Source organism: Catharus ustulatus, chromosome 5 (assembly GCF_009819885.2).
Source record: "Catharus ustulatus isolate bCatUst1 chromosome 5, bCatUst1.pri.v2, whole genome shotgun sequence".
Lineage (NCBI taxonomy): Eukaryota > Metazoa > Chordata > Aves > Passeriformes > Turdidae > Catharus > Catharus ustulatus.
In genome coordinates, this window is record NC_046225.1 from 74,949,252 (window position 1) to 74,963,232 (window position 13,981).

At 69.5% G+C, this 13,981-nt stretch overlaps 2 protein-coding genes across 2 annotated transcripts; one reads left to right on the forward strand and one right to left on the reverse strand.

Annotated features, from left to right (window-relative positions):
* Positions 1-38: 38 nt before the first annotated feature.
* LOC116996658 (drebrin-like) lies at positions 39-6,060 on the reverse strand. Its single transcript, XM_042779285.1, has 13 exons — positions 5,929-6,060; positions 4,611-4,663; positions 4,417-4,529; positions 4,269-4,343; positions 3,693-3,827; positions 3,504-3,581; positions 2,907-3,058; positions 2,462-2,516; positions 1,993-2,067; positions 1,805-1,913; positions 729-1,732; positions 430-475; positions 39-342 (listed from the first exon to the last, which is right to left on the reverse strand). Exons 1-13 carry the CDS (start codon positions 6,012-6,014, stop codon positions 242-244), a joined length of 2,082 nt encoding a protein of 693 aa, XP_042635219.1. The 5' UTR covers positions 6,015-6,060; the 3' UTR covers positions 39-241.
* Positions 6,061-8,064: 2,004 nt separating this feature from the next.
* Positions 8,065-13,170, forward strand: LOC116996270 (rho-related BTB domain-containing protein 2-like). The gene is made up of 9 exons (XM_033059637.2): positions 8,065-8,312; positions 8,593-8,696; positions 10,042-10,227; positions 10,597-11,402; positions 11,880-11,998; positions 12,248-12,398; positions 12,582-12,670; positions 12,758-12,863; positions 12,954-13,170. Exons 1-9 carry the CDS (start codon positions 8,121-8,123, stop codon positions 13,121-13,123), a joined length of 1,923 nt encoding a protein of 640 aa, XP_032915528.1. The 5' UTR covers positions 8,065-8,120; the 3' UTR covers positions 13,124-13,170.
* The last annotated feature ends 811 nt before the right edge of the window (positions 13,171-13,981 follow it).

A 13,981-nucleotide genomic window follows, 5' to 3' on the forward strand; every position in this document is an offset into this window, starting at 1 on the left:
GCTGCTGTGTGTGATTTTGGGGGGGGTGGGGTGTGGGGGGTCCCTGTGCCCGAGTTGGGGGGGGTCTGTGCCCTCCCATCCTGTACTGCCACCAGTGGGGAGGGGTCTTGGGGTGCCGCCCCCTCCCCAAGCTGCTCGTTTGGGGTGCAAGTGGGGGGGGTGGAGGCTGTGCTGGGGGGTGAGTGGGGAGGGGGCTGTGGTGCAATCCCCCCCAAAAAAGAGGTGCTGGGACCCCTCCTCGCTACACAGCGTGAGGGGACAGGTCCTCGTCCTCGGTGGGGGGGCTGGGACCCCCCATAAGCGGTGGGTGGGGGGCGTCACGGGCCAGCAGCAGCGCGAAGCCTGGGGGGAGAGTGGAGGTGAGGTGAGGTGGGGGGGTTGGGGGGGTTGGGGGAGGTTTGGGGGGGTTACGGGGGAGTTTTGGGGTACCTGGCGTGGCTTTGTGCAGGACCAGGTTCTCGCTGGGCTCATCCCCCTGCAACAAGCGGGAGGGACCTGAGGGGTCTCTCCACCCCCAGCTGTGCCCGCCCCTTTCACCAGGAGACCCCACCCCACTTCCCACCCTGCCCCCCACCCATCCCAACCCCCAGAACAGCCCCCAGGGTCGTGTATTCCCCTCCTGACCCCCCCCCAACCCCATCACCCCCAGCCCCACCTAACCCCCGAACCCCATCTCGGCCCCCCCATGTTTCCCCCAGCCCCACATCGCCCCCAGCCCCTCCCCGTACCTGTCCCGAGGGGGGTCCCGGCTCCCAGGGGGTCTCCCAGCCCCCCCACTCGTGCCCCCCGATTCCATTGCGCCCCAAATCCTGGGGGTCCTGCACCGGGCGGGGGGGTTTTGGGGACCCCTCCGGCGGGCTGGGGACATCCTCGATCAGTGGCCCCAGAGATTCCCACGCTGGGGGGCTGGGAAAGGGGGGAGTGTCCAGGTGAGACCCCTCCTCATCTCGGGGGGGGCTGGGGGGAGACCCCAAGCTGGGAGTGCTGGAAGGAGGGAGGGGCTCTACCCCATAAGTGCTTTCAGAAGACCCCGACCCAGAGGGGACAGGGGGGACCCCCATGCGGGGAGGGCTGGGAGGGGGCCCAGACACGGCAGAGGGGGACCCTGACCCGGTGGTGGCAAAATCGGGGGTGCCCAGGGTGGTGGAGGGAGGGGTCCCTGTCCCCACAGGGCTGACGGGGGTCCCGGTGGTGGCACTTTGGGGGGTCACCACAGGGCTGGGGGGGCTCCTTGGGGTGGCAGAGGGAGGGGTCCCTGTCCCCACGGGGCTGTGGACAATCCCGGTGGTGGCACTTCGGGGGGTCCCTGTCCCCACAGGACTGGTGGCATGGGGGGACCCTGCTCGGGCTGGGCTGGGGGGGGTTCCCAGGGTGCCACACTGTGGGGTCCCTGTCCCCACAGGGCTGGCGGGGGTCCCGGTGGTGGCACTTTGAGGGATGCCTGTCCCCACAGGACTGGTGGCATGGGGGGACCCCGCTCGGGCTGGGCTGGGGGGTGTCCCCAGAGTGGCAGAGGGAGGGGGGCCTCTCCCCATGGGGCTGGTGGTGGCACTCTGGGGGGTCCCTGTCCCCGAGGGGCTGGGGGACAGAGGTGGCGGCGGCCGGCGGGGGCTGGGGGGCGGTGCCCCCTTGGTGGCACCGGGCGGGGGGGTCTGGGGGGGCTCCGGCCGGCGGAAGATGAAGGCGGATTCCGTCAGGCTGCGCTGGTACCGCAGGAAGGGCCGGCGGGCACCTGGAAGGGACGGGGGGGTCAGCAGGGACCCCCAGAGCCCCCCGTGTCCCCCAGCCCCTCCGTGACACCTACCGGGGGTGCTGCCGGGCAGGGGGGATGTGGATGTGGACCCTGAGCGCTCCCGCTGCCGGAAGAATTCCCGGGGGTTCTGGGTGCGCTGGGACACCAGGATAGCGGCTTCCTGCGGGATGGGGGGGTCAGTGGGGATGTGGCACCGACACCAGGGCCAGTGGCAGGGAGGGACCCGTCCCGGCACTCACGGCCGCTGTCCCGCTGACCCCGGTGCGACCCCCGCGCTCCCGCTCGGCCGCCTCCTGCTCCCGCTGCTGCTGCTCCTGCGGGACACGGCGGCGATGGAGACACGGATCCGTCAGGATGGATCCTGCATCCCCTGGGATAGAGCCCTCACACCCCTCCAGGTTAGACCCTCACCCTGGATCCCCCTGAAACAGATCCCTCCTGTATTCCTTGTGATGGACCCGCTGGATCCCACAGGATGGACACCCCAGATCCCTGGGATGAACCCCTTCACATCCCCCAGAACATCCCCTGGGACTGACCCTCCCCGGGATTGACCCCTGAAACCCCCTGGGATGGGACTCCCCAGATTCCCTGGGACTTCCCAAATTCTCTGGGACGAACGCCCTGGATCCTGCTGGGATGGAGCCCCTGTATCTCCCAGGACAGGATTTCCCCGAGACCCCCCATTCCAGCCCCATTCCCGCTCACCCATCGCTCCTGCTCCTTCCTCCGCTCCTCCGCATCCAGCCGCGCCTGCTCCTGCCTGAGGGACGGGAGTTGGGGCGTCAGGGATGGGACACGGGGATGGGACAGGGATGGGGACACGGGAATGGGACATGGATGGGGACATGGGGATGGCACACAGCTGGGGACACGGGAATGGGACAGGGATGGGGACAAGGGGATGGGACAGGGATGGGGACACGGGGATGGGACAGGGATGGGGACATGGGATGGGACATAGATGGGGACACGGGGATGGGACAGGGATGGGGACACGGGGACGGGACAGGGATGGAGACACGGGAATGGGACAGGGATGCGACATGGGGATGGGACAGCGATGGGGGCACGGACATGGGACAGGGATGGGGGCACGGGGATGGGACATGGATGGAGACAGGGATGGAGCCCAGGGGATGCTGCCCCTCACCGCCGCTCCTCGATGAGCCTCTCCCGCTCCTGCAGCCGCCGCTCCCGCTCCGCCGCCTGCAGCCGCTCCTCCTCCATGCGCTCCCGCTCCCAGCGCCGCCGCTGCTCCCGCTCCCGCTGCTTCTCCTGCTCCTTCCGCTGCTGCTCCTCGCGCTGTGCACGCACCGGGATCAGCACCGGGAGCCAGCACCGGGAGCTCACCCGTCCCGGTACCGGGAGCGGCACTAGAATCCCGCTGCTGTCGGCACCGGCACCGGGACTGGGATCCTGCCACACTTCACACTGGGATTGTTCCAGCCTCGGCATCAGGACCAGGACCGGGACCCCACCGAGCTCCACACAAGCACCGGCACCAGAACCCCTCGGTCTCGGTTCTGGGACTGTGATACCGGCAGTGGGATCCCGGCAGCCTCAGCAGCGGGACCCCCACAGACCTCGCCTCTGGGACCGGGACCCCCCTGCACCCCACACCGGCACTGGGACCCCTGGGCTCAGCCCCTGGCAAACCCAGCCCGAGGCAGCAGCCGTGACCCCATCCCGGGATACCGGGGCACCGTGGGGACCCCCCCAGTCCTTCCTCAGCCCCCCGACCCCTCACCTCAGCCTGTTCCCAGAAGGAATCGCGCTGGGTGCGCTGCAGCTCCAGTGCCGGGTTGGTCTTGCGGTAGTTGGTTCCCTGGGGAGCACAGGGGGGCAGGGTGGGACCCCCAGAACTCCCCAACACCCCCGGGAAGGGTGAGCAAGCACCCATCGCCCTCCCCATTCCCACATCGAGACCCCCACTCACCACCAGCTCCGGGGTGTCCTGGGGGGTCCTCCTGGGTGGGCGAGGGGCGGGGGGCTCCAGCTGTGCCAGCACCCGGCGCAGCCCCTCCAGCGTCACCTCCTCGGAGCGGCGGGCGCTGATCACGGCCGTGGCCTCCTGCCACCAGGAGGGGACCGGATGGGACCATGCCACCCCCCTCCCACGGCCCACCCCCCCCCCGCACGGATCCACACTCCCCGGGGAATCTCGGCACAATTCCCACGTGTCAGATGTGGGACTGGATCCAGATGTGGGGCGGGATCCAGATCCCGGACCCAGACAGATCAGCGGAAGCTGTTCCGGTGGATGGGGAGGGCAGGACCCCCCCTCGCCAGGACGGGATGGGGGGGCAGGGATCCCAACCACAGCTCCGGCACGGCGGCCAAGACTGGGAGCACTGGGAAAGCGGCGGCTGAGTCAGCAGCGCCAGGAATGCGCCCGGGCACAGGCAAAGGTCGGGGCGGCGGGATGGGGGGGACAGGGAGGGCAGAAATGGTGGGACGGGGACCCCGATACACCCCCCCAGCACCCCCCGAGGGCTCCGTGCCCCCCACTCACCCTGAAGAAGCTCCGGATGGCCGGCAGGTGTCCGGCACACGCTGCCCGCTGCGGTTCCGGCACTTTTTCCCCCACCTGGCACCGCACCCATTGCTCAGCTCGGGGGGATCCCATCCGGGGGTCCCCCCGAGCTGCACCCCCAACTCACCCAGCTGATAAGGACGATCCTGGGGGTGCCGGAACCAGGATCGGGGACCCGGCACAGCCCGTACATGACACTGCCCACAGAGAATTTTCCAGCGAGCTCATCCGGCCCCCCGGCTGTAAGGAGGGGTTGTCAGAGGGGGTGCGAGGGAACTCGGGGGACCCCCCAATACTCCCCGGCAGCGCCGCTCCCGGTACCTCCGGAATCCAGGAGCTTGAGGTCGTGGTGCTTCTCATAGCCAAAGACGGCCCTGGGGAGGAGAAGGGGGGTCGGGGGGGGCGTCAAGGCGGGGGACCAGAGTGGGTGTCACATAAGCTGGGGGACCTACTAGGCTTGGGCACCCCCCGTGTTCCTCCGTGCCACCAGCTTGGGATGAATTCATGGAAATGCCGCCGGCAGCATCCGCCCCCGGGACAATGGGAATGTGGGAAGCGCCGGAGCGGCACGGCCCCCTCCAGCGACCCCCCCCATGCGGCGGGGCCGGGACCCCCCTCCCGGCCCTGGGTGGGCTCAGGGGGCCCCATCCCGGTGGGACCCTCCCCCGCTCCGGGCATTTCCAGCGGCTCTGCCCGTCTTTGCTCCCGCGCGGCTCCGGTTCGGGGCGCACGCGGAACGGGCTGGGCACGGCTCCGGCAGCACGCGTGGGGCACGGCGCGGCAGGGCAAGGGCACGTCACGCATGTCACGGCATGTCGCGACAGGCTGCGGCGCCACATGGCGGGACAGAGCCCGGCACGCGGCCGGGCGGGCGCCGGGAGGAGCCGGCGCTGGAGCGGGTCCAGCCGCGCTCCGGGGGCAGAGGGCAATGCCCGGGTGGCCGGTGGCCGCCGTGACGGGGGGTTCGGTGACGCCGGAGGGCTGCGAGGCCGATGAGCCCCGGTGCCGCCGCCCCCCATCCTGGGATGGGGGTTTTGGGGGACGCCGGCTCCGGTCCCGCGTCACCGGCACTGAACTGACCCCCCTAGCCCGGGACCGTCCCGGGACTCCCCGGTGCAGCCGGGCAGAACCCCCCTTACCGCACCCCGGTGTGCTCCCCGCTCCCTCAACACCCCCGGGCCCGTCCTACCCCCGCCCCGGGCGGCGGCGCCGCTCCCAGCCCGGCGGCACCGGGAGGGACCGGGCGGGACGGGGCGAGACCGGGTGGGACCGGGTGGGACTCCCGGTTCCCAGCGCGGTGGCGCGGAAAGCTCAGTCCCGGGACACCTCCCCCGCGAACCGGCACCCCCAGGCCGAGACCCCGGTGCGCCCCGAACCCCCGTCCCGGTGCCGGTAACGGTGCCTCTCGGCCCGCCCCCGGCTCCCCGGCCCGTGCTGGTGCCGGTTCCTGCTCCCGTTCCCGGTCCTGTGTCCGGTGCCTGTCCCAGTGCCCGTTCCCAGTCTCGGTCCCCTCTTCCGCTCCCGTCCCCATTCCCGGTTCCCTGTGCCGCCTCCTCATTCCCGGTGCCCTGTTCTCCGTCCTCCCTTCCGTTCCCGCTCTCCATTCCCGGCTCCCGTTCCCGGTGCCCCCCATTCTCACCAGTCGGTCCCAGCCCGCGGGTTCCCCACGTCCTCCCGCGCCGCCAGCAGCGCCAGCCGGTACCGCTCCAGTCCCGGCCCCGCCATCCCGAGCCCGGGGCCGATCCCGATTCCGGGGCCGATCCCGATCCCGATCCCGATCCCGGGGCCGCCGCCGCCGCCCTGTGCCCGCCCCTCCCTCCCCCGCCACCCCCCCGGCACTTTCCACCGCCCACGGGCTGCACCGGGCGGGGCGGGGGCGGGAGCGGCCGGGAGGCACCGGCACGGGACGGGACGGGCGGCGCTGGGACACGGGTTCCGGGCCTGGGTCCCGTACTGGGACAGGGTCCCGTACTGGGATGAGAATCCTGAACTGGGATGAGAATCCTGAACTGGGATGAGGGTCCCTGTACCGGGATGAGGGTCCCTGTACCGGGATGAGGGTGCTGTGCCACATTCCCACTCTGGGACATGGATGCGGGTTCCAGGATCCCACACTGGAATGCGTGCGGAGGACCCAGGGTCCCGCACCAGGACATGAATGTCACACCAGGACATGAATGTCACACCAGGATGAGGGGCAGGTCCCAGGGGACCACGCTGGGACCTGCGCCCGGGTCCAGCGCTGGAATGTGGCTGCGGTGCCAGGATCCCACAGCAGGATGAGGGTCCCCAAACTGGGATGTGTGTGGGGGTTCCAGGGTCCCCAGACCGGGATGTGGGTGCAGGTTCCAGGGTCCCCAGACTGGGATGGGGGTGTAGTTACAGGGTCCCCAAACTGGGATGTGGGTGCAGTTACAGGGTCCCCAGACTGGGATGTGGGTGAAGGTTCCAGGGTCCCCAGACTGGGATGCGGGTGCTGTGCTAGGATCTTGTGGTGGGATGAGGATCCCACCCTGGAATGCGGGTGCTGGACTGGGATCAGGGTGCTGTGCCAGGATCCAGCACAGCAGCAAGGAGGGGGATGTGTCCCCCTGTCCCCCTCCCCTCTTCTCTCCCCCTGTCCTTTCCCCCGTCCCTGGAGCCTCTCCCGCCATTCCCTTTTTACACCATGAAACGGGATTTTGGGGGGCTGGGGAAGTCACCGGATCCCCCTGGACCATGAAGGTGGTGGGGGGGTGGCTCTTGGGGACATTCCCAGCCCAGTGTCTGGCCCGGGCCGTCCCCACACGGCTCCTGTCCCAAAGCCTCTCCCATCGTTCCCTTATTTGGGCACCGCGACTGAAAAATCCCAAATCCCCAGGGAGGAAAAAAATGCTGGAAAATGGGATCTCGGGCCCAGCGGCACGCCCAGCGCAGTGTGTGGCGAGCCGTGTCACCCCCTGTCACCCCCTGTCCTGGGGTCACTGGTGTGACCGTGTGGCTGGCACTACTGGTGTCACTGGTGTTACTTTTTACCGGTGTCACTCTTACTGCTGTCACTGGTTTTACTGGTTTTGCTGGTACCACTGGTGTCACTGGCTTTACTGGTGTCACTGCTGTCATTGCTGTCACTGCTGTCACGGCTGTCGCTGCTGTCACTGCTGTCACTGCTGTCACTGCTGTCACTGGTTTTGCTGGTGTTACGGGTGTCACTGGTTTTACTGGTGCCACTGGGGTTATTGGCGTCACCGGTTTCACTGGTGTGCACCACTACTGTCACTGGGGTCACTGGTGCCACTGATGCCACTGATGCCAGTGCTGTCGCTGCTGTCACAGATGCCACAGGTGCCATTGGTGTCGCACGTGTCGCTGGTGTCGCTGGTGTCACCGCTGTCACAGGTGTCACTGGTGTCACACGTGACGCTGCTGTCGCCGCTGTCGCAGCTGTCACACATATCGCTGCTGTCGCTGTGTCGCTGCTGTCGCGACCCCCGCCCCCCCACCCTCCCCATGTGGGCGTGGCACTTTTCCCAGGGGCGTGTCCCCGTGTCCCCGCCCCGTGGGCGTGGCCTTCACCCGCGGGGGTGGGCGTGGCCCTGAGGGGGCCGTGCCGTCACGTGGCGGCGGGGGCGCCCCCTGGCGGCGCTCCTTTGTCCGCGCGCGGGGCGGGGCCGCGGGGGGCGTGGCCTGGCGGGCGGCACCGCGCGGGATTGGCGGGGCGGGGCGGGGCGGGGCGGGGCGGCGCGCGCTGATTGGCTGCGGGGCGGGCGGGGCGGGGGTCGGTAACGGGCCGGGACCGGGCGGGGGGCGCTGAGCGGGGCCGCTCCGCTGCCCGGGGCCCCCCGCGCCCCCATGGAATCCGACGTGGACTACGAGCGCCCCAATGTCGAGACCATCAAGTGCGTCGTGGTGGGCGACAACGCGGTGGGCAAGACGCGGCTGATCTGCGCCCGTGCCTGCAACGCCACGCTGAGCCAGTACCGGCTGCTGGCCACACACGTGCCCACCGTATGGGCCATCGACCAGTACCGCGTCTGCCAGGAGGTGAGGGCGAGGGACACCGCCCGGCACGGCGGGACACCGAGCGGGGGAACAACGGGAGGGGCGTGACACCGGGCACCGGGCATCGCCGGGCACTGAGGGGCACCGGGTCGGGGGGGGAGCAATAGGGGGTACCGAGCACCCGGGGGCACTCGGTGCCATCAGGGACAGCGAGGGGGCGAACCGGGAGGGGGCAGCGGGGGCGCACGGGGGTGGCGCTGGTGGTTCCAGGCAGGGCGGTCGGTGATGGTGCCGTTCCCGGTGCCGTTCCCGGTGCCGACAGGTGCTGGAGCGCTCTCGGGATGTCGTGGACGAGGTCAGCGTCTCCCTGCGCCTCTGGGACACCTTCGGGGACCATCACAAGGACCGGCGCTTCGCCTATGGCAGGTGGGACCGCGAGCCGCCACCGGAACCCCACCCCCTACCAGCGCCACCCTGAGCCCCGCCACCGGCACCCCCGAGACCCCCACCGGCACCCCAACTCCTGTCACCGGCAGCCCAGCCCCCACCAGCAGCACCCCGACCGCAAGCCCTGCCCATCCCGGGATGCACAGAGCCAAGGGAGCTCCTTGAGCTCCTGCCAGCGCCCATGGAGCAGCTCTGGCACCCCAAACCCTCGGGGAGGGGCGGGACTGCCCCCATCCCCCTCCGGGTGCAGCTTTGGGGTCTCCCTCACCCCAAAACTGTGCCCCACGAAGCCCCTACCCCGAGCTGCGACGCGGCTGCTCACGGCCCCTCCGGAGCTGGGGGTGGGGGGCGGCTCCAGGGGGGCTGTTGTGGTGCGGAAACCCTTCCTGGGAGCGCTGGCCCCAGACTTCCCGTGGCCCCCCGGTTGTAAACAGCCGGTCCCCGTGGCCGGCGGCACGTCCGGGCTCTTATCGCCGCCGCCTCGCGCCAGCCCCGCGGCGCCTCTAATCTCCCCGCGGCACGGCGGGGCCACGCGGGGAACCCCCCGCGACTGGGGGGGCTAGGGGAGCCGGGTCCCCATGGCCGCGGTGGCCCCGGGGCTGGCCGGGGGCCCCGGGGAGGCTGGTAGCGGCTATCTTGGTCTGGGACACGGGCCCGGCTCCAGCGGCACCTCCCGGTCACGTCCCGTCCCGGCAGAGACTAAAAACAACCCGGGCCCGGGGCCACGCGGCTGCTGCGGGAACTTGGGGCTACTGGCACTTCCCCGTGTCCCCTGGCACCCCACCGTGTCCCCTGGCACCCCACCGTGTCCCCTGGCACGTTATACCCCCTGAGCCGGGGCTGGGCTGGCAGTGGCCGCCCCACGGCGGGCGCGGGGACAGAACTGGGGACAGCAGGCGCGGTCTGTCCCCCGTGCTGGGGGCTGGCACCCACCCAGCCACCCCCCGTGGGTGCTCAGGGGTTGGGACCACCACGGTGCCCATCCGAGCTGGGGCAGTTGTGACTTGGCCGACGGTGGTGACCCGAAGCCAGGTCCCCTCTGGTCACTGCTGTCCCCTGCTCCTGTCACTGCCCCTGCCATGGGGCTCCCTCAGGTCAGGGAGTTCCCAGAGGATCGTGTGGCTGTAGGGGAACAGTGGGATTCTCATGGCTGTGGGGCTCTCAGGGGGTCCTGAGGCTCTTGTGGGGTCCCAGGCTGTGACCGGTGTCCTGAGGCGGGGCTGGGACCCGGGTGCCTCCCGAGCAGGGCGTGTTTGGCGACTCCGAGTGACAAACAGGTGTCACCGGGCCAGCGCTGCCCTCCCTCTCCTGCTCCTCCCCCCAGGTCGGACGTGGTGGTGCTCTGCTTCTCGCTGGCAAACCCCAACTCGCTGCGGCACGTGAAGACCATGTGGTACCCCGAGATCAAGCACTTCTGCCCCCGCACCCCCATCGTGCTGGTGGGCTGCCAGCTGGACCTGCGCTACGCCGACCTGGACGCCGTCAACCGCGCGCGCCGGCCTCTGGCCAAGTGAGCCCCCAAAGCGTCACCCCCAGCCCCGCGGGGACACCCCAGTGTGTCATCACCAGGACCATTCCAGTCCCATTAAAATGGGGACCCCTCCCTCTGCTCCCCAGTTTTGTCACCGCCAGGTTAGGGTGTGTCATGTCGTGTCCCCCTGATCTCACAGGATGGAGTTCCCCTGTGGGTCAGGGTGTTCTGACAGCACTTGGGGGGTGGAACCTCTGCCCTGCTCAGCACTCCTGGGTTGGAGCCTCCTCTCCAGACCCTCCCAACACCCCCTGGGATGGGAATGAGACCTCCCAACATCCCTGCAATGAGGAGTGGCTGCCCTGGACACCCCCCCTCAGCCCCCTGCCCTGTCCATGCCCCCTCCAGGCCCATCAAACCCTCGGACATCCTGCCACCAGAACGAGGGCACGAGGTGGCCCAGGAGCTGGGGGTGCCGTACTACGAGACCAGCGTGGTGGCCCAGTTCGGGGTCAAGGACGTGTTTGACAACGCCATCCGCGCCGCGCTCGTGTCCCGCCGCCACCTGCAGTTCTGGAAGTCGCACCTGCGCAAGATGCAGCGCCCGCTGCTGCAGGCGCCCTTCCTGCCCCCCAAGCCCCCCCCACCCCTCATCCAGGTGCCCGACGCTCTCCCCGGCCTGGGGGGGGGCCCGGCCGCGCTGTTCCAAGCCCCGCTTTGCGCCGACGTCGTCTTCCAGCTGCAGGACGGCCACCGCGTCTTCGCCCACCGCGTCTACCTGGCCACCGCCTGCTCCCGCTTCTACGACCTCTTCACGCTGGAGGGGCCACCCGAGACCCTCAGCGAAGGGGACGGGGGGACCCGTGACCTGTCATCGTGGGGTCGTGGCTTCCTGAGCCTGCGCTGGGAGCTGGTGGCCGACCCGGTGGCGGGGAGGGAGCGGAGGATGGCGGTGGTGGCCATGGACCGGGGCGTGCGGCCGGAGCCGCTGCGTGCCGTGCTGGAATATTTGTACACGGGGAAGCTGGAGCGGCCCCACGGTGACCTGCGGCAGGTGGGCGCCGTGGCCGAGCTGCTGGAGGTGTTCGACCTGCGCATGATGGTGGCCAACGAGCTCAACCAGGAGAGCTTCATGAACCAGGAGATCACCAAGGCCTTCCACGTGCGCCGCGCCAACCGCGTCAAGGAGTGTCTGGCCAAGGGTGTCTTTGCAGGTACGGGGGGCTGTGGGGACAGCAGGGTCACCACTGTCCCCTCCAGATGGTGTTCCCTTCTCATGGTGCCAGTGTGGTCATCCTGAGCCACTCCCACCACTGAGGTCTTTGGAGTGTGGGATCCTGGAGCCCCTGTCCCAGTCAGTCGTGGAGGTGCTGCTGGGGTGGAGTGGCACTTCTGGCTGTGGTGGCCAAGGGGTGCTCATCCCCAAGGCAGTGGCATCTGAGGGGTGGCTGTCCCCATGGAAAGGGTGTCCAAGGGATTCTTGTCCCCATCACAGTGGTGGTCAAGGGTTGGTTGTCCATGGTCCGAGGGGGACAAGGGCTATCTGAGGGGTGGCTGTCCCCATGGAAAGGGTGTCCAAGGGATTCCTGTCTCCATGACAGTGGTGGTCAGGGGTTCCTGTCCGTGGTCTGAGGGGGCCAAGGGCTATCTGAGGGGTGGCTGTCCCCCCCTGAGCTGTCCCCTGTCCCCAGACGTGGTGTTCCGTGTGGATGACGGGGCAGTGCCGGCGCACAAACCGCTGCTCATCGCTGGCTGTGACTGGATGAGGGCCATGTTCCGAGGGGGCTTCCGCGAGAGCTACGCTGATGAGGTGGGGCCAGCAGGGGACCTGTGGCTCTGTGGGACAGGGTGGGCATCTTTGGTTGGGGTCAGGGGGCTGCTCAGACCCCGTGTGTCCTAATTCCCTCTTGCAGAGGAGAAAGCAGGGAGCTGTGCTGGGTCAGGAGGGCTGTGCTGAGTTGTGGGCTGGGAGTGCTGTGCCAGCTCGGCACTGCCAGGAGGTTCCCCCTTTCCCTTTGGGGGTGGCTCTGAGCATCCCCCAAACCCCGCCATCCCACAGGTGTCCCTGCCAGGCACCAACTGCGCCTGCCTCCGCGCCGTCCTCGATTTCCTCTACACGGGGGTCTTCACCCCCACGCCCGACCTGGATGCCATGGAGCTGCTCATCCTCACGGACCGGCTGTGCCTGCCGCGGCTGCAGGCGCTCACCGGTGAGACCCCCCCGCACTCCCCGCACCCTCCCCGTGTCCCCTGACGTCACCTGCCAATACCCTGCTGGTGCCGCGGGGACGGATCGATCGTCCCCGTGTGTCATTCACTGTCCTTATGTAAGCGCGGCTGGCCCCGGGGGACATGTCCCCGATGTGTGACCCCCCATTCCCTCCCTTTTCCAGAGCAATACGCCGTGGACGAGCTGCTCCGAGCCTTCATGCAGCGCGTGGAGATCGACGAGCAGGTCATCATCTACCTGGAGATGACGCAGGTATGGGGGGCTGGAGGGCACGGAGACCCCCGGGGGGACTCCCAGGTGATGGGGTGACCCCCCAAAATCCCCTCCTCCCCCTCCCAGTTCCACAACGCCCGGCAATTGGCCGCGTGGTGCCTGCACTACATCTGCACCAACTACAACCGCGTGTGCCGCCGCTTCCCCCGCGAGATGAAGTTCATGTCCCCAGGTACGGGGTGGGCACGGAGCGGGGGGCACGGGGAGGAGGGCACGGGGAGGGGGTCCCCGCCGTGCCCTGAAGCCTGGGATGTCCCCGCAGAGAACCAGGCGCACTTCGAGCGGCACCGCTGGCCGCCGGTGTGGTACCTGAAGGAGGAGGATCTGTACCTGCGCTCCAAGAAGGAGCGGGAGCGCGAGGAGCAGCTGCAGCGCAAGCAGCACCCCCGCAGCAAGTGGTGCTTCTGGCGACCCTCGCCCCCCGTGTCCTGAGCGGGGGGGGAGAGGGGAGGGGACCCCCGAGTGGGGCTGGGGGTTTGGGAGGGCTGGGGGCCCCTGTGCTGAGCAGGGGGTTCAGCCCTGGGATCCCCACATGGGGCTGGGGGGCTCAGCTGGGCTGGGGGTCCCTGTGGTGGTTGGGGGGGGGTTTGGGGTCTTGGTTGGGCTGGGGGTGGGTCTCTCTGCTGAGCAGGGGTCTCAGGCCTGGGACCCCCACACTTGACTGGGGGGCTCAGCTGGGCTGGGGGTCCCTATGTGGAGTGAGGGGCTTGGGCCTGGGGTTTTTATAAAGGGCTGGGGGCTGGGCTGGGCTGAAGGTCCCTGTGGTGAGTGGGGGGCTGGGGGTCCCTGTGCTGGGCTGAGGGGCTCAGGACCCCCACCCTCGGCTCCAGGGATCCCACACCGAACAGAGGGGTTGGACCCCTGGGGCCCCTCAGCCCTGGGACCCACCCCCAACATTGAGCCAGGGGGCTTAGCCAGGGTGGGGGTCCTCCAAGGGCTTGTTTACCCCCCCACCCCGGCTGTTTACAGGCTCTGCCGGGTCACAGCCCCCCCAGTTCCACCGTGCCTTTCCCCGGGGGGTTGGGGGGGCCGTGCTGAGCCCCCTCCCCCCGGCAGGGCCCCCCTGGTGCTACCTCTGACCGAGCAGTATTTGGGGCTGGGGGTGCGCAGGGAGCGGGGGCTCTGCCGCTCCCCCTTTCTTCTCTGGGGGCTCCCCACCCCCGTAGGGCTCTTTGGTGCTGTATTTTCTCTCCCCCCGTCCCTCCGTGGGGCGGGGTGGGGGCCAAGCTGTGAGCAGGGCGGGGTGGGTGGGGGGTGGGCGTGGGGAGGGGTCCCTGGGTGCTTGTGTGG

Excerpts from the sequence above, each read along its gene's own strand:
- LOC116996658 (XM_042779285.1), bottom strand. The coding sequence starts at position 6,014 with ATGGCGGGGCCGGGACTGGAGCGGTACCGGCTGGCGCTGCTGGCGGCG. Across the intron at positions 4,344-4,416 it reads GGATCGTCCTTATCAGCTGG|GTGGGGGAAAAAGTGCCGGA; the intron begins GTGAGTTGGGGG and ends GTGCGGTGCCAG. Across the intron at positions 1,733-1,804 it reads CCTGCCCGGCAGCACCCCCG|GTGCCCGCCGGCCCTTCCTG; the intron begins GTAGGTGTCACG and ends CGTCCCTTCCAG.
- LOC116996270 (XM_033059637.2), top strand. The coding sequence starts at position 8,121 with ATGGAATCCGACGTGGACTACGAGCGCCCCAATGTCGAGACCATCAAG. Across the intron at positions 10,228-10,596 it reads GCGCGCCGGCCTCTGGCCAA|GCCCATCAAACCCTCGGACA; the intron begins GTGAGCCCCCAA and ends TGCCCCCTCCAG. Across the intron at positions 11,999-12,247 it reads GCGAGAGCTACGCTGATGAG|GTGTCCCTGCCAGGCACCAA; the intron begins GTGGGGCCAGCA and ends GCCATCCCACAG.